General features: G+C 49.3%; 1 protein-coding gene across 5 annotated transcripts; it reads right to left on the reverse strand.

The window, feature by feature from the left end:
* Nucleotides 1–213: 213 nt before the first annotated feature.
* Nucleotides 214–19,122, reverse strand: LOC140534737 (SUN domain-containing protein 2-like). Of its 5 annotated transcripts, none has more exons than XM_072656148.1 (17): nt 18,961–19,122; nt 18,093–18,283; nt 17,394–17,528; nt 17,049–17,144; nt 16,685–16,778; nt 15,459–15,529; nt 14,383–14,510; nt 5,711–5,962; nt 5,479–5,556; nt 4,710–4,753; nt 4,193–4,358; nt 3,657–3,878; nt 3,391–3,475; nt 3,066–3,181; nt 2,747–2,914; nt 1,799–1,891; nt 214–1,555 (listed from the first exon to the last, which is right to left on the reverse strand). In XM_072656148.1, exons 1-17 carry the CDS (start codon nt 19,092–19,094, stop codon nt 1,442–1,444), a joined length of 2,187 nt encoding a protein of 728 aa, XP_072512249.1. In that variant the 5' UTR covers nt 19,095–19,122; the 3' UTR covers nt 214–1,441. The 5 variants fall into 5 exon arrangements, with proteins under 5 accessions (XP_072512249.1, XP_072512248.1, XP_072512250.1 ...); XM_072656147.1 differs by having other exon boundaries at nt 18,084–18,283; XM_072656149.1 differs by lacking the exon at nt 17,394–17,528.
* Between the last annotated feature and the right edge of the window lie 2,560 nt (nt 19,123–21,682).

The following is a 21,682-nucleotide window of genomic DNA, read 5'->3' on the forward strand; positions in this document are numbered from 1 at the left end:
AGCCTCCTCTGGTTCCCTTACCCAGCTTTGCTTCTCCCAGCCCAGGCCTGGGCTTAGCTCCCTCTCGATGCCCAGGACAATCCCTCCCAGGCCTCACTCAGCAGCAAGGAAGCCGCCCTTTAACCAGGGAGTTTCTACCAGAATACCACCTTCTTTTCCCCACTACTCCAAGTTGGCCTCAAGAGCAACAGGTGGAGAAGGAGAAGCCACAGATCCCAGAGAAAATTTATATTTGCATAGGCATAAATTAGAATTTGTTGATTAAAAAATCAAAGTAAAGAATTAAACAGTAGCCTTTGTGATGGGGAAGAACTAAGACCCCATCTGTAGGTTCTTATGCAGGGCTGCTCAGACGCCAGCTTCCTGGTAAGCGAACAGAAGCAGAGGGAGCAAACTGGGTTGAGGGCCAGCTAGGGGTCAGCCTGCCACTGTCTGCTGGTGACCCCCAAAGCCTGCAGATGAGTGAGTGCCCCTGCTTGCTTCAGGGACCAGTGGCCAGCCCTGTGGTGTGAAGGCCTGCCTTCCCTCCTACAGTAAAAGGCAGGAAGGATGGCAATGTCACTGTGAGGATCCGTGCCTGACAGCCTGCCCCCCAGCCCAAGCTGGAGCTGGAGTGAATATCACCCTGGGCCCCAGGGGGAGGAAGCCGGAAATGAAGCCCATAGCTTTTCTGTCTGATAACAAAGAACAAAGAGATCTATGTATAAATATAAATATCTATCTATATACATAATACAATCGGCCCGCAGGGCCAAAGAATTTGCCCTTCCCCTCCCATCCCAGCCTTAACTCCAAAAAACTAACCCCGACTCTATCCCAATAAACTTAACACCAGGGAATTGTGGCCAGTCCCAGATACTTCAGATTTCAAAGACTGCCCCCATCATGCCCCATGGTAAAGAGAACTATGCATGCTACCATGGACGGGAGCTTTAGCCACCTGCTGGGGCATGCCCAAGACAGACTGTCTACCAGTCTGCCCTTTGGAACTGCCCAAGTTGTCATGCCCTCAATAAACCAAGTTCTTTGACCTAGACTCTTGGGCAAGGTAAGCTAAGGTGGCCTAAGCTGTGGTTCTGAGTGCTGCTGAGCATAATAAGGCCCTCATGATGTCTTGACTCACACCTTCAAGATATCATACATAGCTGTGTATACACCTCCTGAGGGCAGGCAGGGCCTGGTAGGGAGCTGGGCCACCTGACCCTCAAGAGGATGGGGAGTGAAACAAATAGCTGAGCTGGTGATCTCCTCTCCATCAGAGAGGGCAGGGTGGGGCCAAACTGCTCCATGGTGGTAGGCTCCCACCTTGTATCTCTCCCAGAAGCCACAGTGGCCATAAGGGATGAAGTGTGGGAGAGGGCGAGAAAGTGGGATGAAGTGCTTGCTGGGGGAGGGGAGGGGCTGAAGGGGGAAAGAGGGGAAAGGCCCTGGGGGGGAGAGGCTAATTGGCAGGCTTCCCATGGACCCGGAAGCGGTAAATGCAGGTGTACTCAGGGTGACCCCAGTTGCTTAAGATCCGAAGTTCGACCACCTGGTATGGGGCTGTGTCATTGCCCTGTGGGAAGAGGAGACTGGGGTCAGGAAGGCTCGTGATCCCTTGGTGGACATCCTGACCCCAGAGCCCGTCCCCCCCAGGCCTTCTTCAGTGGCTGAATGTTATCCCTCAGGTTGCTATCAGAACCATGGGGTCCTGGCTCAAACTGCAGCTCCTAGCAAAGCCACAGCATCCCCATGGCTGGTGAACTAGCCTTCAAGAGCACCAGCCTCCCTGGGACACTGTGGGGCCAGCCCTCCATACCTGAAAGTGGAAGGTCTGAATGGACTCCCCAGCATTATCATAGGTAAAGTGCCCGAGGGCCACCCCTTCCGACTGTGAATCTTCATTTAGCCCCTACAGAGAAGGAAAAGCAAAGGGAAGGGATGGATGGATGGATGGATGGATGGATGGATGGATGGATGGATGGATGGATAGATGGATGGGAGGGGGTTAGAGGAAAGGTCATGCTGTTAGGACATGAATCCAGATCAATCCAGGGAGGCAAAGGAAGGGGAGGTTGTGGAGGAGGAGGTGGAAGAGGAGGAGGAAGGGGGTGTAGGGGGGGATACATTGGGGAGAGTAAAGGGGAGAAAGCAAAAGCCACCATGATGTTTCCTTCTTTGGTCCCCTCACCTTCCAGCATCTCTCACTAACTCAGTAGACAGATCCTTTTCCCTCCAAGCCCCTGGCCTCCTTCTCTGCCTCTTCCCCTAAGCTGCTGAATGGCTTGGGACACACAATTTAATTGTAGGTGCCTCAGTTTCTTCATCTATCAGGATTTAGGTCCTGAAGCATCCTGTTCCCCTACACGTTTCTTCTTCTCCTCTGGCTCCACTTTTTTCACCCACATCCTCCTTATGAGGACATTCCAACTCTGCCCTAAGGAGGTGACTGTAGGGAATGGTGCTCATCATCCCCACTCAGCTCCCCCATGGGACACCTGGCCATGGAGGCACCCATGTATAAAGGAGTTGTATAAAAGGACCCTGAGACAGCATTGAAATCTTGACTGCTGTCAGCTGTCCTCTTCTGGCTTCTCTCTAAGAAGAGGGGGAGCAGGGAAAGGGCTGGTTGTGGAGTCCAGAGACCAGCCTCAATATCCCAGCTGTAAAATGGGCACATCCTTCCATTCCTCACCTCACAATGCTGCTGTTAAGAAATGGCTGTCAGGCATACTGGAATGGAGAGCTGCAAGGCTCAGATACTCACCAAGATGACAAAATCCTTGGGGGCGCTAGGGATGTTGCTGATGGGAGACAGGGCTTTGGGTACATGCTCCAAGGTGACAGCAGTGAGGTGGATGCGGGCAGATAATCGAACCACAGCAAAGCCCTGGGGGCCCCGGAATGCCCAGCAGTTGCCAGGGTAAACATCTGGCTGTGGGCAGAAGACAAGTCAGGTGACAAGTCAGGTGGGCAGCCAATGGAATAGATTTCCATTGTGTAATCCTCCCACCTTGAGAGCCCAGCCCCCACAGAAGGTGGGAGATGGCAGAGAGCCAAGCTGGGGGCCCTTTGTTCTGTCATACCTGGAGGATGGCTCTTGGGGACTGGAAATAGTACCACAAGGGGATGCCAAACAGACTGAGAAGGGCCGTCTTGGTATCATAGGTCTCTGAGCAGCGGCTACTGATGATGCTGGCCCCTGAAAGAACAAGAGGGAGAGAAGTGAGGTGGGGGCAGCTGAGGGCTGGCAGGACACAGAGGTAGTCCTGAAGATGAGGGGTCACTGCCAGGGCATCAGCCCTTCAACTGCCCCGTCCCATAAGGGGCATCATGAGTTTTTAATTCCTGCTGTCCCTTAATGGGCAACCATCATGTCCCCAGCCCTCTGGCTTTCTACAGGCTACCTACCTGAGGACTCCAGGGCATAATCCACTAGCCCAATGCGGTCTTCACTGTATCTCTTCAGGGCCTCATTCACAATCTGGTGCACATCCTAAAAGACAGGCATGGATGGACTCATGGGCCTAGCTGCCTGCAGAACTGGCCCAGCCCTTTCACCAGAGGGCCACGTGTGCTACCTGCTCTGCCAGGGCTTCCCCTTCCTTCCCTGGAGGCTCCTCTCAGGGCAAACCCATGACCTCCGACAGGCAGACAGGGAATGGGGCAGGCCTCACCTCCTCTGTGACCCCAGTCACTCCTTCCTTGTGAAGGGTCAGCCTCAGGCTGGCAGCAGCTTCACTGGCAGATTTGACCTGCCCTTCTGCCACCTGAGTGAGGATTCTGTGCTCCAGGTCCCGAAGTTGGGCCTGTACCTCCTCCAGCTGAAGAAGCCCAGCCTTAGCGCCCTTGTCTCGAAGAAGGTACTGACTGATCCAGGCTGGGAACTGAGACTCTACCTAGAAACCACCAGAGACCATCCACAAAACAGTAGAGGTAAGGAAGAAAGAGGGCCGGGACAGGGGACCTGGGGAGGGGGTGTCTAGAAAGACTCTGAGAGCTCAGAGCCTATGCATGTCTTCCTGGTGCCAGGGAAGGGACGGCTGTGAACCAAGTGACTGGCATTTTTCCACTGCTTTCAGGTCTACCAAAAAAGATCTCATTGGACCCCAGTGGACACCTTAGAGGGTTGGGTCTCCCTGGGCAGATGCTCAGGCAGCCCACCTTGGAGAGAGGGGCACATGTGGTCTAAGTGGTGGACTGGAGGACTCACATCACTGCGCAGGGCTGCCATCTTCTGTGGCCAAAGGTCTACTTCCTCTGCCACTGCAGCCTGTCTCTGGCTCAGGGCTGCCAGTTCCTGTCTCAGGCCAGCCAGCTGGGCCTCCAGTGGACCCATAGCCTTTAATATGTTTTCCTGGAGGGCTTCTTGGGCCAAACTAGACAGTGACAAAAGGAAAAGGGAAGGGCAGCCACTGGCTAGTGACACAGGATAGAGTCAAGCAGAACCACTATCAAAGGGAAAGAACAGAACCAGAGATCTGGGTGCAAGTCTTCCCTGACATTTACTCCCTGTGTGACCCTGGGCAAGTCATTTCCCTCCCAGGCCTCAGGACCCTCATCTGCTCTCTGAGGTCCTTACCAGCTGGGATTAATCCTATGGACATGCTAACCCAAGTATTCTGGCTCTACTGACACCCCCCCAGAGAATCTCAGTGGTGCTTTCTCTGGTCTAGTTTTCTAGCCTTCCTTCCCTCCTCTTCTCTTTGCCAGTTAGTTTGGGGCCTTACCTCTGCCATTCAGATTTTAGCTGGAGCACCCAGCTTTCCAGCTCCTGTAAGGAAGATGATGGCACAATGAGACTGATGAAAACACCAAACCACACTCTGGGGACTCATTGTCTCCTCTGGGTGGACCCTCTGTCTGCTAAGGAGGATCTGAGTCTCTGCAAACTGTTGGGCTCCAGAAATCTTGACCTTGAGTTTGGGCTAGACCTTTCAAAGACTGGACTCCTCTCTTATCATCCCACCAAGAGGAGGCATCTGACAGAGACCCCAACTCAGCTGAGATTAGGCATGAACCACTTTCCCTAGAGTGGTGAGGTCACTTCTCAGTCCCTGAAAAGAGTTTCAAACTCAGCTGTTGAGTTACAGTCTTCTCATTGACAATCTTATCCCTCCCTAGTCTTCATGCATGGATGTGCTCAGTACAGGAAAGGGGTTCCAGAAAGGAGCTACAGGAGGAGGCTTAGGTTGCTTTAGATCAGTAAGCTCTCTGCTTATCCTTCGGACAAGGGGATCCAGAGTCCTCAGACAGGAGCTCTCAGGGACAATGAGTCAATCGAATATGCTCCCATACAAGTATGGAATCTGGCCAGAAACCTGTAAGCAAGTGTTAGGTCTACTGACAGCAGCACCAACATTTCCAGCTACAAGTGACCTCCCCCAAGACGTCTCTGCCCCCTCTCCCCCCCCCCCGCCCCCCTTCATTCCCCCCCCCCCCCCCCGCCCTCCATCCCCTGTGTCTCTGCCTCCAGAAGCGTCAGAGCTTCTGGATTACCTGGGATGCCTGAGAAATCTTCTTTAGAACATTATCCAAATCTTGCCGATGTTCTGCCCTGAGGGTGGTGAGTGCTTCCTGGAGACCACAAAAAAGGAGACAGGCGTTCAACAAGACCCAGAGAACTTGGCAGGTCCTGCCAAGCCCAGAGTGCTGCCTCACCTCAAGACCTCTATGCCTTCCACTAGCTGGGCTTGCCGACCTGGTCTTCTTAGCAGAGCGTTCTCCTCACCTGGATGTGGGCAGTGGTGTCCCTACGGAAGTCCTTCTTCAGGGTGGGTTCCCATCGGCTCAACAGGCCCTCCAGGAGAGTTGAAATATCCTCGTGGCTCAGGCTTTTTCCACCTCCATTCCCACTGGCCCCCTGCAGCTCCAGCAACTCCAGCCTGATGGCCTCCTTCTGCCAACGTGCAGAGTATTCAGAAGCCAGAGTTTCCAGCCGCCTTTCTAGGGCATGAACCTTGGACAGGACATGCTGTTCAGCCTTGGGAACAAGGAGGAAAACACACAAAGATGAAAAGTCTCTTAGGAGGAGGAACAAGGAGCACTGGGCATTTGTTAAGCACCACTGTGTGCCCGAGGTGGGGCTGAGTGCTGAGAACACAAGGACCAAGAAGGAAACCTTTCTTGTGTACGAAGAACTTCCATTTGAATGGAGGAGACAAGGACATTAAAAGCCACCAGGTCGTTTAACTGCTGTCGGCAGATTTCTTCATTTCACACTTACGCTATTTACAAAAACGTAAGCATTGTTGGTCTCCGCCTGAGAATGGAAGTTCCTGGTCAATGGGAATGGTTTCATTTTGTGTACCTGTGTCCCCTAGGCCGGGACCCGGCACTGAGGAAGTGCTTAATAAATACATGTGGGTTGACAGGCTGACTGGAAGAAAGAGCACCAGAATGAATTCTCAGCATGGGGGCAGCCATTTGGGTAGGGTCACCGAGTGTGAAAGGAGTACAGAAGACCAATGAGGCTAAGGCTGGAAAGACAGGGTGGGGCTGTTTTCCTCTGGGGGGCAAAGGGGAGGCCCTGCCATTGACTGAGGAGGGAAGTCACTTGGTCTGCTCTGTTCTTAAGGAAAGTTCCTTTGAGAGCAGAGTGCAGAACAGACTGAAGGCAGGGAGGCCACTCAGGACACTGCGGCAGTGAGCCAGGAGAGTGATGAGGGAGGGCCAGGGTCACCAGGGTCGAAATGGCAAAGAAGCTGGGAGAGCTCAGGGCAAAAAGCCAGGTCAGAGACCTCCCCAAGAGGTACAAAGGAGGCTAAGCATGCAGAAGGTCCCCTCCCCACCAACCACACAGCACAGGGGCAGAACCAAGAGAACAGAGGGAGGGTGGGCATTTTTGATGAGCCCAGCCCACCTCCTCTCTAACCATCTAGATAATGTGCCAGACCACATTCTCATGAGGAAAGCCAAGAAAACATCCCTGTGTGTCATTTCTCCAGCCCAGGGAAGCTTAAGAAATAAGAGAGCTGTGGACACTGAGGTGGGGGCTGGCCAGGAGCCCAACATAATGGCAGCCAGGACAGTGGGAAGCATTTCATTGCCCAAGGATGGTAAAAGGGCTAGAACTGAATCCCTGAGCAGGAGCAGATCCCAGGCTATCCTGGGAGCATGAAGGGGGCCAAATGACTCTTCTAGGCTGAGAGGAGCAGTTATGAGTGAGCGAGGCCCTAGCTGAGCACTGATCAAGAAAGGGGTTCTGCAAAGAGGTTCTGGACCTGAGCCCCAGAGCACAGCTGGGGGCTCAATGTTCACTTTTAGTCCTGCAGTGGGATACCTCGGGTAGGAGACCCAGGCGCAAGAAGAGTCAATAAGTTCGGTCCCTCTGAACCTGCAGAACCTCAAAGTGTGCTAACAATGACTGAGTCCAATAACATTCTACAGAAACTCCAGCACCTGCAAGCCAGAAGACCTAAACCTGAGTCAGGAACTTGCACAACTCAGACAAGAATAGCAGTGAACAGATATCACCACTATGGAAGCACTGAAAGTTTGCGGACTGAACTAAGAAAGCCCAGAGGTGAGCTGAGCCCAATGCCAACATCAAGTTCATAGTCAAGAAATAGGCTGGAAGAATGAGTAAACAAAACTGAACCTGACCACAAAGGGCTACTATGGCTCAAGACAGAAAGACAGAAGAAGCCAATGACTTGAAGATATCTTTAAGCAAATCCTCCAAGAAAAAGGGTAGATTGGATAAGAGTTGAACAAGAATTCCTAGAAGAGTTAAAGAATGAGATAAAAATGAACAAAAAGTGATTTTAAGAGTGGAAGAGGAAAAATTTTTAAAAAGCGGTACAAGAAAGATATGAGAAAAGAATGAATAATTAGTAAAAGAGGCACAAAAATACTGAATTCCTTAAAAATTAGAACTGAGCAAATAGAAGCTAATAACTCTAGGAGACAACAACAAAAAATAAAATCAATTCAAGAGAAAATGTATAGGATCTCATACAAAACTCCAATGACCTAGAAATGGATTGAGGAGAGAGAATTGGAGAGTCATTTGTCTATCCAAAAGCCAGGAACAAAAAAGGAGCTCAACATAATATTTTAAGATATTACAAAGGAAAATGCCCAGATGTGTTAGAATCAGAGGGCAAAGTAGAACTTGAAACCACAAATCATTTCCTGAAAGAAACCCCTACATGAAAACTCCCAGCAACTGTTCTAAATCCAGAACTGCCAGGTCAAGGAGAAAATTCTGCAAATAGCCAGAGAGAAATAATCCAGTACTGTCAGGACACATGAGATTTAGAAGCTTCCACATTAAAGGAGTACAGGGCTTGGGATATCATATTCTGGAGTGGAAAAGATCTAGGATTAGAGCCCACAATAAGATTAAACTACCCAGCAAAACTGTGTATCGTCCTACAGGGGAATAAGGACCCTTCCTGAAATAGAGAACTTTCAAGCATTCCTGATGAAAAGACCAGAACAGAATAGAAAATTTGACATTCAAACACAGAACTCAGGAGAAGAATAATAAGGTGAACATGAGTGAGAAATCACAAGTCACTAAAAAAGGGCAAATTGTTTAGATCCCTTGTGTGGCAAGATGATACATGTAACCACTTCAGAATTTTATGATCACCACGGGTCCTAGAAGCAGTCTAAATAGATAGCGACCTGAATGACTGTATTATGTTGTGAGGATCTCAAAAGAATGGAAGGGTGGAGAAGAGAAATGCACTGGAAGGTTGTGGGGAAGGAGAGAAAGAATGGGGAAAGTTATCTCATAAATGGGGTGCACTAGAAAGAGTTTATACAATGGGAGGGACAGAAGAGGGGAACAGGCAACACGAACCTTATTCTCATCTGAACTGGTTGAAAGAGGGAAGAATACACATACACACACAATGAGATGGAGAGATTCATTTTACGCAAGGAGAAGTAGGAGGAAAAGCGTCTAAGAGAAAGGTGAGGGGGAGGGAAGAATGACGGGATAGATTAAGGGAGGCAAAGGTCAGAAACAAAAGACTACTGAAGAAGGGACAGAGTAAAAAACAAAAGGATGAGTGTAAAAGAATAGCATGGAAAAAAATATACATTTAATGAACACAACTGTGAATGGGAATGGGATGAACTCACTCATAAAATGGAAGAATACAGTTGAATGGATTAGAAACCAGAATCCAACAATATGTTATTTACAAGAAATATGCTTGAAACAGAAAGATACACAAATAGAGGAGTTGGAGAAAAAGAATGGATCTTACAGAATGGATCCTAAAGAATGGATGAGTCAAAGAACAAATCATAGAAATGGTTAACAATTTCATGGTGACAATGACATAACTAAATTTTGGGGATGCAGTCAATGCAGGACTTAGAGGGAAATGTATATTTTCAAATGCTTACATCAATCAAAGAGACAAAGAAACAGATTAAAGAATTAGACATGCAACTAAAATATTTAGAAAACCAACAGATTAATCCCTTCCCAATTAAACACCAAAATTAAAATCTTGAATCGATAGAAAGATGAACGAAATTGAAAGAACAAAACCCCAATGAACTAATAAATAAAACTATAAGCTTTGAGAAAAACAATTAAATAGATAAATCCTTGGCTAATTTAATTTTTACAAAAGAAAACCAAATTATTACATCAGAAAATGAAAACAGTGAATTTACAATCTATGAAGAGAAAATAAAAGTAATTACTAGGAGCTTTGTTGCCCAACTACATGCCAATAATAAAAATGAAAATCTAAATGAAATGAATTTTTCAAATATAAATAGTCCTGTTTAACAGAGCCCTTAAATAACCCCATCTTAGAAAAAGGAACGAAACAAGCTATAAATGATCTCTCTAAGAAAAAACCCCAGGACTAAATCAAATTTTTCCAAATGATTAAAAAGTAATCAATTCCAACACTAAATAAACGATTTGAAAAACAGGTAAAGATAGAATCTTATCAAATTCTTTCTATGACAAAAATATAATCTTGATACCCAAACCAAGGAGAGTCACGTCTCCCCAAGAGAGGGAACTATAGATCAATTTCATTAATGAATATTGATGAAAAATATTAAATGCTAAGAAAGGAGATTACAGGAATATATCACAAAGATATATTGTGACACTGTGACCAAGCTGGATTGATACCAAGAAGTTGGGCCTGGGTCAATTATTAGGAAAACTATAAATGTAACTGATTATATCAATAACATAAACAACAAATTTATATGATTTCAACAGGTGCAGACAAAGCTTTTGACAAAATGCCTCATCCCTGTTGAAAAACACTAGAAAGCACAGGAATAAATGGAGTCTTCTTTAAAATAAGTATTATCTAACTAAAACCAAGAGCAAGCATGATATGTAATGGGGATAAGCCTTCCCAGTAAGATCACGGTAAAGGAAGAAAGTCCATTGCCAACCATTGCTATTCAGTGTTGTACCAGTTACAGCAACTGCTAGATATAGCAATAAGGCAGAAAAGAAACTGAAGGGAAAAAACTGCAATGAGGAACCAAAACTATCTCTTTTGGTAGATGATACAATGGTTTACCAAGAGAACCCTAGAGAGTCATCTAAAAAACCAGTTTAAAACAAAACCAGTTCAAACAATTACTTAAAGAAAGTTGGAAGCCCATCAAAACCATCAACATTTCTATACATTAATCAAGAAAATCCAGCAGGAAGAGATAGAAAGAGAAATTCCATTGAAAATAACTGTATACAATTGTATACTGTATACAACCTGAGAGTTTGCCTGCCAAGACACACACAGGAACTATATGAACACAATTACAAAACATTCTTCATACGTAGAGATCTCAACAGTTGGAGATGTACTCACTCCTCGTGGGTAGGTCAAGCCAGTAGCATAAAAATGATAAAACTACCTAAATTAACTTATTCAGTGCCATACCAACTGAACCACTAAGAAAGTTCTTTGGTAGCAAAGAACTCATTGACAGAGGAGTGGCTTATGGATACAAGGAAATATGACTATGCTGTACGAAGCCACAACTCTGCTTAATTAGAAGACTTACATGAACTGGGGAAAAGTGGAATAAATGAATGAGGAGAACAAGAAAACAAGCACCACAGACAACCATGGAAATGGAAAGAACAGAGATGACACATGAGGATCTTCTTCCCTTCCCGTCCTGGCTAGGGTGGGAAATACTGGCAGGGAACCTGCATCTAATGCTGGGCTCGCCTGCTGTGTTCTGCTGAACTTTTCTTCCCCTTTTTGGTTTATTCTTTTGCTTAAGGGCTGGCTCTGTGGGAGGGCAAAATGGGAAGGATACACTGAGCAAGGTGGGTCACATGAAAGCAAAAGCTAGAGACAAGTCTTCAAAGTCAGTGGGATGTGTGCGTGTGTGTGTGTGTGTGTGTGTGTGTGTGTGTGTGTGTGTGTGTGTAAAGATGTACCTAATTCAAAATGATTTTCACTAGTAGATCACACAAGCTTTGCAGGGTTTTTCCAAATTCCCTGCTTCTCTTTCTGAGAAGACACACTGGGAAAGGTAGGTTAAGTAAAAACCAATGATATCAAGAAAACTTTTGGAAACACACAACACGATGAGGAGACATGAAAATGGTTTTCAGACTTTGTGGACATGGACAGGGTTAGAGTTGCTTTGCTTGTCCTGGCAAGGTAGAAGTTGTGGCACATTTCAGAGGCAGGAACAGCTTCCTAACAAGGTGAGTCACTGAAAGGGGAAGGAGCTGCCTCAAGAATTTGGGGGCCTCCACTCTCAGGAGTGAGCTGAAGAGGGAGGCTGAGGGCCCTTCCTGATGTTTGCCGTTTCACGGGGCCACTGTTTGTATCCTTTAGTCACCACCCTCTTCTTCTCTTGCGCCAGTGGCCTATTTTCAGATCCAGTGTTGCCTTTGGTTTCTTTGCTTGCCAAGAGCCGCTGGTCTCTGAGGGAGGCAGCCTCTAGGATTGCTGGCCTTCTCACTGGAATGTGATGTTTTGGGGCAGCAGTCAAACATCCTTAGGAAACGATGCTATGAGTCAGTGTTCCTTTTGCCGTGCCTGAGTGGTTGACACATCTGAAGAGGAAGGACTGGAGCTGTTGGAGCTGTACGGTATGTTTTTTCCCCTTTTGTCCCCCTTTCTTCTAACTTGCTGGATTTTGACCTTTGTGGGGCCCAGTCACTGATCTGGTCCTTGATGCTGAAATGATTCGTGTAACCAGCATTTCTCATTCCGTGAAGATGGTCCTTTGGTTTCGTTGTGACATCTTTTGGTGCTGATCATGTATCCTGTGCCTGGGGACTTTCTTACTGACAAATAATAGTTGTGTCTTCTTCCCTTGCACGTTGTTTTGTGGACTTAGTACAAGGACAGCCAACAAACACTGATACACTCCCACTAAGTGTAACAGGCTATGCCGAGTGTTGGGGTCACAAGGACAAAATGATCTTCTCAGCTTCCTCCTGGACTTCCTTTGCCCTCTGTTGCCTTATGCTCATTTGGAATAGCAACTATGGGGTTTTTTAGTTGCCTTTAAAAATGTGATGAAATCTAATCCTTGAGGCTGATTTGCCTCCTCCAAATTCTTCTGCCTGTGAGTGATCATTCCACTGATTGTTTTCCCCCCCACATCTGAAAAAAAAACTCCTTGCAGCTGACATGAGAAGTCAGACAAATCAAATTCTGACACTGGCTGTGTCCAAAATCGTGGACCTCATTGTGCATCTGACATCCAGCACCTCATCTGTTGCTGTTTCTAGAGCCATGTCCTTTATCCCACCACTCCATGTCACCCCTCAGATTACACTGGAATAATGTCAACCACTTAGACTGTGGTTGGACTGTGTGAGGACTGAGGGAGACCAAGTACTCTTTGTCCTTCTCTGAGGTCCCCTGACCTCTGTCCACAACCAGAAGGTGGCTGCAGAAGGCAAAGGTTGTTTGGTCTTTTTATCTGCTTCCCAAGTCATCATGACTCCCCAAATCCAATCACCTGGTGGCCAAGCTTCTGGTGGGCAGACACCAGGATCTGCACACAGCCTTCAAGTCTTCCCAGCTTGATCAACTCTGATAGTCTGGGCTCTGCTACCAATTTCTGGAGACCCCCCCCCCTCCAGAATCACTTCACTGTGTGACAAAGTGTTAGGGAAGGCCTTTTGGGGGAGGCAACTATGATTTCAGTTGAAGGCAGCGGGGGAACGCGGGAGGCTGAGTCTTGAGAGGTTGGCATTGAACTGCCCCAGGTCCCAAAGCTAGCAAGTGGCAAAGCTCAAACTTGAGCCCAGGTTTTCTGACCCTGGCTCCCCAGGGATCTGCATATCCAAGGTGAGAGAGTCTCCTAATGCTGCTTGTGAGTGGCCCTGGTGCAAAGATTGATGAGTTTGGAGATGGAAATCCATGGATAAATCGAGGTTACTAAATGAAGGCTTCATTATAGCCTGGATTTATATTCTCATCTCTTGCCCCACAGCACAGACCATTAAGAAGAGACTGTCACCACTGAGATGAATGACCTATCTTCTGCATGACACACACTTGGCACCCAAACAGCAAAGACAAAGAAATGGAAACTACTGGCTTGCCCCCGAACTGGGCAAGAGCTGAATAAATTATGGTGTAAGGATTGAATACAACCGTGCTCTAAGAAACAATGAAATAGGTGGTATTGAGAGAAACCTGAGAAGACTTTGTATGAACTGGTGCAGAGCAGAGTGAGAAGAACCACAAAGAAGCAACTTTGAAAGACTTTAGAACTCTGATCGATGCAGTGACCAAGTACTTTTCTGGAAAATGACCCAACTTCTGACGGAGAGATGGCCTCAGGAGGCAGAAGGAGACATAGATCTTTTAGACATGGCCAAAAAGGGACTGGTTTGCTTAACTCTGCACATTTGTTACAAGTGGTTTGCTTTTCATTTTTCTGAATGGGTGGGAGAGGGAGAAGGGAAATAAAACAGACTTTTGTTCATTACAAAATGGAAACAAAAGCAGCTTCCTCTGGCTAATCCTGCTTCCCCCTCCTCTGATGCCTCATAGTGCTGCAGAGCTGTTTCAAAGACAGCGCTAGGAGAGGACACCACCTGGAAGATCCTGCCAGGCCAGAACTGTCTTCAAAGATGGTATGGTAATAGTCTGTATGGCTGCCATAGAAGAAACAGCATAGCCAACTCCCTCTACTGCTTCACTCCCATCTGTCCTGGTAGATCTCCATTGTACCTAGTTGTTTCCTCATGACTCGGGGACTCCTTCAGGGCAGGGACTGTGGGCTTGTTTGTTTGGGTTTGAATTCTTTGTTTGAATTCCCATCCCTTAGCACAGTGCCTGACACACAGTAGGCCACACTTAAGAAATGGTAGTGGACTGAGTGATTCTGGGGTTGATTGGAACAGACTTGGTTGTGAGCAGACTGTCTGCCTGTCCTGCACAAAGTGTTCCTGGCACTCACCCAGGCACTCACCTGGAAATATGGGGTGGATTCTCCTGCTTCCCACACCTCCTCTCTCCTGTTGCTGCCCTTTGCTGCCCACCAGGACAGCATAGCAGGGTGGAATGTCTGTAGTCCATAGGGGTAAAAATACCAAGCACCTAGCACATGGGAGGAAAGGCTAATGAAGGCAGAGGCTGAGGCACCAGAAGGGAAACATGTCCAGGATGAGGACCTACACCTGGACTGTGTCTGGCAGTGTCACATCCACATGGGCTCAGACCCTGGCCCAAGGAAGGTGCATGCATTATGGGCCCCATGATCTGGAAGGCAAGACCCTTCAGGAAAGGCATCTCTCATGATCCTTTCAGGAGTCATTACACACTTTTGGATTATGAGAAAAATGAGGGACAAGAAGCAGCTGGGGAGAGGACATGGAGAAGTCCTGCCTCCTGGTCCCAAGCCTGGTCCACATACAGCCCTGTCTCTTCTGGAGGATCAGAGTGCTTTCAGGAGATGCCAGCTGAATAGAGGTCCTGGTAACTGACAGCTTGTGGTGTCACCATTCCCAAGCTGGGCTTCATCTCATAGTAGGGGGTAAGTGATGTCATGGTTCCTGAACAGAGTACAGCTCTTTTGGGACCATCCAGGGAGGACCACCCTGTCCATTCTCCCCAGTGAGAAGGGGCAAAGGCCTCCAGAGCTGGCATTGGCTGTGTCCTGCCCAGCTAACCCATTCATTGTGGACTCAGCTCTTCTACCAGTTCCCCCACCCTCAAGTGCCTTGACAGTGACCACTGAGGGGGCAGATCAAACACCCATGTAAAGCCAGCACTGTCATAGTAGGCATGCAGCATGAGTCTGGGAGGCCTGCATACAGAAGATGCACAAGAAAGGCTTGTGGGATTGGATCAAGAGGAGGAGACACAGGCCGTCTATCCCATTTCAGGCACAAGAACTTTCCCATACAAGGCCTGGGTCCCTTTTCCCCTAAAGGCTAAAGGCTCCCCTTCAAAGCTCTGTCTTCCAGACTTGCGTTCAGCAGCCCTGCCCCCAAGCCCTTGTCTGTCTGGGCTGGCAGGGTGCCCTGGGGACTCAGCAAGGCTCACCGTAAGCCAGCGAAGCCAGAAGCAACAGCATCAAGAGAAGCAGAAACAACTTCTTCAGAGTTGAAAAGCTCCTGGATTTCATGGGGATGAAGGAGGAGACATTAGTGCCTGGTCTTCCCCACCAGATTCCTGTGCGACCCTCCCTGAGCTGCTGAGGAAACCAACAAAGGGTGTGCCCCCACCCTGGGACAGCTACGATGGGGAGCTCTGGGCTTTTATGGACAGCCCTCGAGGTCAAGTGGAAGGAGAAAATTTGACCTTGGTCAAATGTGTGAATGTTGTTATGAAAGGTGACAGGGCTGGTGGAAGGCATCTCCCTCCCAGGGCTCTCAGGAATGTGCTTATATGCTAGTGAATTGGGCAGGCTTCTTTTGGCTAAATCATTTCAGTGCTTGTCAAATTGGGACTTGGAAGGAGTAAGCCCTGACAAGGTTGGCTAGTCTCCCTGGGCCTAGCCTGTGGCCCCAAGAATCCAGAGCTAGATAGGGAACCTGCAGCCTGGAGATCACATGTGGCACTTGAGGTCCTCAAGGGTGGCCCTTTGACTGAATCTAGACTTCCAAGAACAAATCTCCTTAAGAAAAGGATTTGTTCTGTAAAACTTGGCCTCAGTCCAAAGGTTGCACCCCAGGACCTAGAAGGCTACATGTGGCCTGGAGAGCGCAGGTTCCCTACCCCTGCTCTAGAGGCTCCTGGACACAGCCCTGGAGGCTGCCTGGAAACCTGGACATGACCCCCCACAGAGAAACTGTAAGGATGGCCTGGCTACCCGAAGGACTGGGAAGAGACTACAACCCCTGGGAGCTCAGGACTTTCCAACTGGCCAAGGTGAAGCCACCAGAGTCAGTGGAGATGAGAGGCAGGAACTACTGAGGGGACAGCTCCTCCAAGATACTCAGGAATAGAGCAGCACCTGTGCTCATGGGGATTGGCATGTGCTGGGGAAGGGTTAACAAGCAGTTCTGAAGGAGGTGAAGGCACACACAACTTGTCCCATCTTCTTCTTCAGTCTAGATACCCAGAGGAGCCCTGACTGGTAGCTGACACTCAGGAGCAGGTTCAAGCTGGTTCCAGCTGATTCCAGCACACCCCTGACCCTGACCTGACCTTCTGTCATAAGATTCATGGCACAAAAGTCTCAAAAGCTGAACTGAGCTCAAGCGTGGTGAAGCTTTTTCAAGCATGGGTTCTTTGGTTCTGGCAGAGCCCAGGGAGGCCTCACTGACCTGGTTAAGACAAAGACGTCCAGCAGGGAGGCAGCTGTGGTCAGGCGGTAGCAGGTAGTGCCCAGCCACCAGTAGAACAGGCCAAAGAGCCAACCTGTAAAAGTCCCAGCAGAGGGGTTCAAAGGCTTCGCCCTCCTATCCCAGAGTTAGCTTGCTCCCAGCCTGCCCACTCTGCAGCTGCTCCTTGAATCTCCCAAGGCTTTCTAGCTGTGCCTGGGGATCCTGCCATAAAAGCCTGTCTCCACACACTGTCCTAGGGTTAGCACCCAGGCCTGGTGTGCCCCAGCATAGGAATGAGGAAGCTCTTATGGGCCCACAGCAGGGACTGCCCTGGGCAGTGTGCCCACCCACTCCCAGAACCCACCTGGAAAAGTGATGGCCACCCACAAGAAAGCGCCAACTTGGGAGGCAGCATTCCTTAATGAGGATGCTGAGCCAGGCTGGTCCATAAGTGTGTGCCCTGCAGGAAAGTGAAGACATGAGGAGCCACCCAGAAGGAGACACAAGTGGGCCTCAGGCATCCCCATTACCATGCTGAGGCTTGGGCCCTCCCAACCTCCAAACCCCCACCTGGAGCCAGACTGCAGAGTTCTCTATCCTTTTATCTGAAATCTATGTTCTCCCCATCCCCCCTGGATGGGGCACCCTTCAAAGTACACGGGGCAGCGTCCAGGGGATGGAGTTCCAGTAGGCAGGAAGTGCTGCCTACCTGCAGAGTCATCCTCCGAGGAGTATCCTGAGGAAGATCCATAGATATCATAGGTGACTTTGCCCTCATTCAGTCCATTGATTTTACTCTTCTCAGCACCTCCCAGGCCTCTCCTCCTCCTCACCAAGTCCCCACCTGCACAGAGCATGGAGGTGCCTGATAAGCAGGGAGCTTCAGGCTTCCAGCAACAGCAGCTGCCAGAGGTGGAACACCTGGCAGAACTTTTCAGAATTCAGACTTCCCACCCCTTTGGGGGTCTGAACCCAGAAGCCCCCCCATGTGGTTTAGGGCAGGAATGGAGTTCTGCACAAGGGCAAAATCTGGCCCCCTTCCTATTTCTGTATGAGGTAAGAACACTTTTTATGTTTTTAAGTGTAATGGAACTTTACTGAAACATGTAAAGATGATTTTTAGCTCATTGGCTGCACAAAACCAGGTGGCCTTCTGCCTTAGGAGGCATGGTTATTGTCACCCAGATCTGGAAAAGTGCCATCTATGGGACTGAGGGGCTTCAGGAGAATGGAAGGATCTCCCACCTGGGAGGATCCAGGGAGATGAGCCAACCTGGAGGAGTAAGGTAACTCCCAACAGACACTAGCCTCCTTAGGAATCTTTAGAAGACAGGGAGGAGCTTCCTTCCTTCTCCCCAGCCCAAGCCCTCGGGTTTGTCAAGCTCTGGCCAGAGCTCACCACGTTCACTCCAGTAGACATCGCTGTCCAGCTGATCTTGTAGGATGGAGCTTTTGTCCACCGAGGCGACCCGGGGGCCCCTGACGTAGGACTCGCTGACCACTGATTCACTGTAGTAGGTAGTGTGAGGATTGGAAGCAGGGCCCAGGTGAGGGGCTGGTGAGAGGCGTTTCACACTGCCAGATTTCCTCTTCAGAGTCCTGGGGGGCGCCAAGCATGAAGAGCAAAGGAAAGAGGGTGAAGGAGATGAAGCAGGAGAAAAACAGGGGGAGAAAGGCCTGGAGGAGGAAGAGACTTTCAAGGAGCTTCTAGGATGAAAAGAAATGATCCCCAAAGCCCTCTTCTGTTCTTATTCCTTCAACAGATGAATCCTTTATAACATTGGAACAAATCCCCAGCTCCCATGGGCCAGGCAGGGCCTCTTTCCAAATGGAACCACCATGATGAGGTACAAGAGGAGCTAAAGCCACCTGAACCTGTCTCCTCCCCCACAGGTCCATCACCCCCATGGCTTCCTATGCTCTTGCTAGGCCCTGCAGCTCACCCCAGAAACCGTGGGTACTGGGCCACATGATGGTTGTTCCCTGCCCAGCTTTAAGCCTCAGTTTCTGGCCCTCTCAATGCTCAAAGTCACCCCTCCCTAGTTCCTGTTCTCAGAGAGTGAAGGCAGCAGCAGCCCAGGTTGGGGTAGAAGGGGAAGAGACGGTGCTGGGGACAGGAAATTCTCGCATTTGTGGGGAAAGAAAGCACTAGAGTGATGTTTCCACCAAAGATGGGGGCAGGAAAGAAAGGTGCACATGGAAGCTGGCCAGGCCCTTGGCTGCCCTGAGTGGTTGTGATCTGGAAGATGACCTAGGGTCGCTGTGGAGTGGCTTACCTTAAGGGACTGTCCTTGAAGGCAGTGTGCTGACCAGCCACCAGGGAACTTCCTCCACTGCTGCTGCTGCTGCTGCCTCCATCATCATCAACATGGTAACGATGGCTCAGGCGCTGACTGCGTCGAGACATCATCAAAATCTCACTCTAGAAGTGCTAGAAATTCCTGGAAGAAGCAAAAAGTAATGAGAAGCTGTGCTTACTGACTGACTAGGTGTGATTTTCTGGGACCCCCTGAGAAGAGCCTGATGGGGGAGACGTTGAAGGGGAGGGATGGATTCCTCCAAAAGGAAAGCTGGCTGCACTGGGACAGAGAGGCGCTTTCCTAAAGAGTTTCTGAAGTGTCTCCCAGACGCTGAGGGTGGCTGCTCACCAGGGCCAAGCCTGCCAGCTTTGTGCCTGAGCTGGCCGTGACATCTTCTTGCAGGTGGCTTCCCTGGTGAAGCGCTGCCCCCACTCTCTCTCCAGCCTCCATTTGGAATGTCTCCCTTGGTGTCTTTACTGAATCTGGGGTTTTGACACTTGCCTTGGGATTGTTCTCAGGTCGCTTCGCACACACACAATTTCCTTCTCGCCATAGTTGTTAACTCTGAGGGAAAGGCCTGCTTTCCCTTCCATGTCTTTGTTTCCCCTCATCCCCAACAGCACCCAGTTCTGTGATCATTCTGGAGGGTGGATGGGGTCCAAGCTAACCATCAGATACTAACCCCACCCCTTAGGTCATGTGTTTCTTTAGTAAGAGCCCTCAATGGACAACTGGATTATTGAACTCATTTTACAAATGAGTAAACAGACAAGTGGTAAATTCTCCAGGGGTCCCCATACCTCTTTGGAGGAAGAGCCTCCAAAGCAGGCCCTGGGCCTTCCTGTCCCCCAGCTCCCTCAGCTCCAACCTCACTGCCTCCTCAGGGATTTCTGAATTGTCAAGGATTGCACAAGCAAAGTTTCAGTGACAGAGGGCTGATACAAAAGGGAGGCTGTCCCAGCCTTAGGAGACATGGATGTCATGAACATGAATTAGACCACCCCTAACTCAGATTACAGACGAGACCAGGTTGTAGGGGATCTCAGCTTGGTTTCCTAGTCTATCCATGCTATAAAACCATCTCTAATATACCCAACCTTGATTTTGGAGGGCCTGTGACCTTTGCCAGAAGCTGTATTCTGGGGGTTACTGCTTTCATTTCCAAGATGCTTGCTTGGGTCGTGGGACAGAGACCCCAATGGATGTCTCTGCCAGTTGGGAGAACAAGAAGGCCTGGTTTGGCTAGCAGGGAGAGTTCCTACTAGACTTGTCCTAAAAAGCAAGAAACCACATGTCTCCCTGGCTAAGGAAGCCCATTTGGTCGACCCGTGAGCTTCTCTGAAGATGGGGTGCCCACTTGGCAAGGACAGGAAGAGGGAAATCGGCAGCAGCCAAGGCAGACAGCTGGCCTGATGTCCCTTGCTAGCTTCCACCCCCACATGGTAATCAAGTCTGCCCCACTGGAGTCTTTGAATGCCCACCCACTCGGGCATCAGCATCAGCTCTCACCCTCCCTCCCCCATGCTTGGGTGGAGTCTTTGCCCGAGGCCTCAAACAAAGCAGTACAGCTAGTAGTCAGGCTGTTGTGGATACAAACCTAACCACATCCCAGGGGAGGCCTGAAAAGGCTGTATGGGCACCCCCTAAATTGCCAAGGAAAGCCCCCGGTCTGCCAGGTAGCCTTATCTTCAGCATTCCAGTATCATAAAGACAGAGAATCTAAGCTCTTGACTATTCTGAATTCTACAGTCAAAGGGAAAAGCCAACCCTACCCTCTGTCATCATAATCTAATCCCTGCTCTGCCCTCCCCCCCTCAAAAAACCCCCATGTTTTGAACAGCACAAGGCATGGTTGCAGGCCCAGTAAAGGCAGAACTCTCTCTCTGCTACTACTTCCTATGCTGACCTACAACCATAGAATATTAGTATTGAAAGGGCCCTTGGAGATTTCAGAGGCAGTCACAGTACTGGCCCCCAATAAGGTGGCGCTCATCAAGAAGAGTCCTTTGTTTTCATGTGAGAGGATAAAAGCCCAGTTTAGAAAGATACTGCCTCATCTGCCATCACATGGTCACCAGCAGGGCCAGGGTGGTGTTAGAACCTGGGGCACCTGCCCCCTACATCCCTCTGCTTTATCCTGACTCACCCCACTCCATCCTGTTATGTGCAAATGAGAGCTGATTTTACCCAGAATCTCACTAGTCTCCCACAGTCTCCTGGGGACTGTCAGGCCAAGATGCTACCATCCCCCTGCCTTGAACCTTCACATGCCTCCCCAGCCAAGTGACTTTCATCTGAAGGCCACCTACTGTCTTGCTCTGGCAGTCACTGACCCACAGGGATGGACTCCTGTTGGCTCAGGCTGGTGAGCACACAGGATCTGCCCAGACTGTGAACAGAATTTGCAGGGCCAGAGATGGACAGACTCTTCCAGGCTGCCCAGAAAGGGCCTGGGGGATTGGTAAGGTTTCAACCACAAACATTGACACTTATCAATAGCTCCAGTGTGGAGCAGCCTGGCCTTCTCTCATCTGCCCAGCAATGACCCACAACACCCTCCACAGTCCTTTTCAGGAGCTGCTAACCCAACGAAAAGGGATCACTTGCACGTGCCGGGAGTCTGAGTTTGGTTCAGCTCTGCAAAGTTCAGGGGAAGTGGAGGGAAGTGGCCAGTGGCCTGAGAGGATTTCCTTCAGGG

This window comes from Notamacropus eugenii, chromosome 3 (genome assembly GCF_028372415.1).
Source record: "Notamacropus eugenii isolate mMacEug1 chromosome 3, mMacEug1.pri_v2, whole genome shotgun sequence".
NCBI classification, from domain to species: Eukaryota; Metazoa; Chordata; class Mammalia; order Diprotodontia; family Macropodidae; genus Notamacropus; species Notamacropus eugenii.

Excerpts from the sequence above, each read along its gene's own strand:
- LOC140534737 (XM_072656147.1), bottom strand. The coding sequence starts at position 19,094 with ATGATGTCTCGACGCAGTCAGCGCCTGAGCCATCGTTACCATGTTGAT. Across the intron at positions 16,779-17,048 it reads GGTGGCCATCACTTTTCCAG|GTTGGCTCTTTGGCCTGTTC; the intron begins GTGGGTTCTGGG and ends GGACTTTTACAG. Across the intron at positions 2,915-3,065 it reads CCCCAAGAGCCATCCTCCAG|CCAGATGTTTACCCTGGCAA; the intron begins GTATGACAGAAC and ends TTCTGCCCACAG.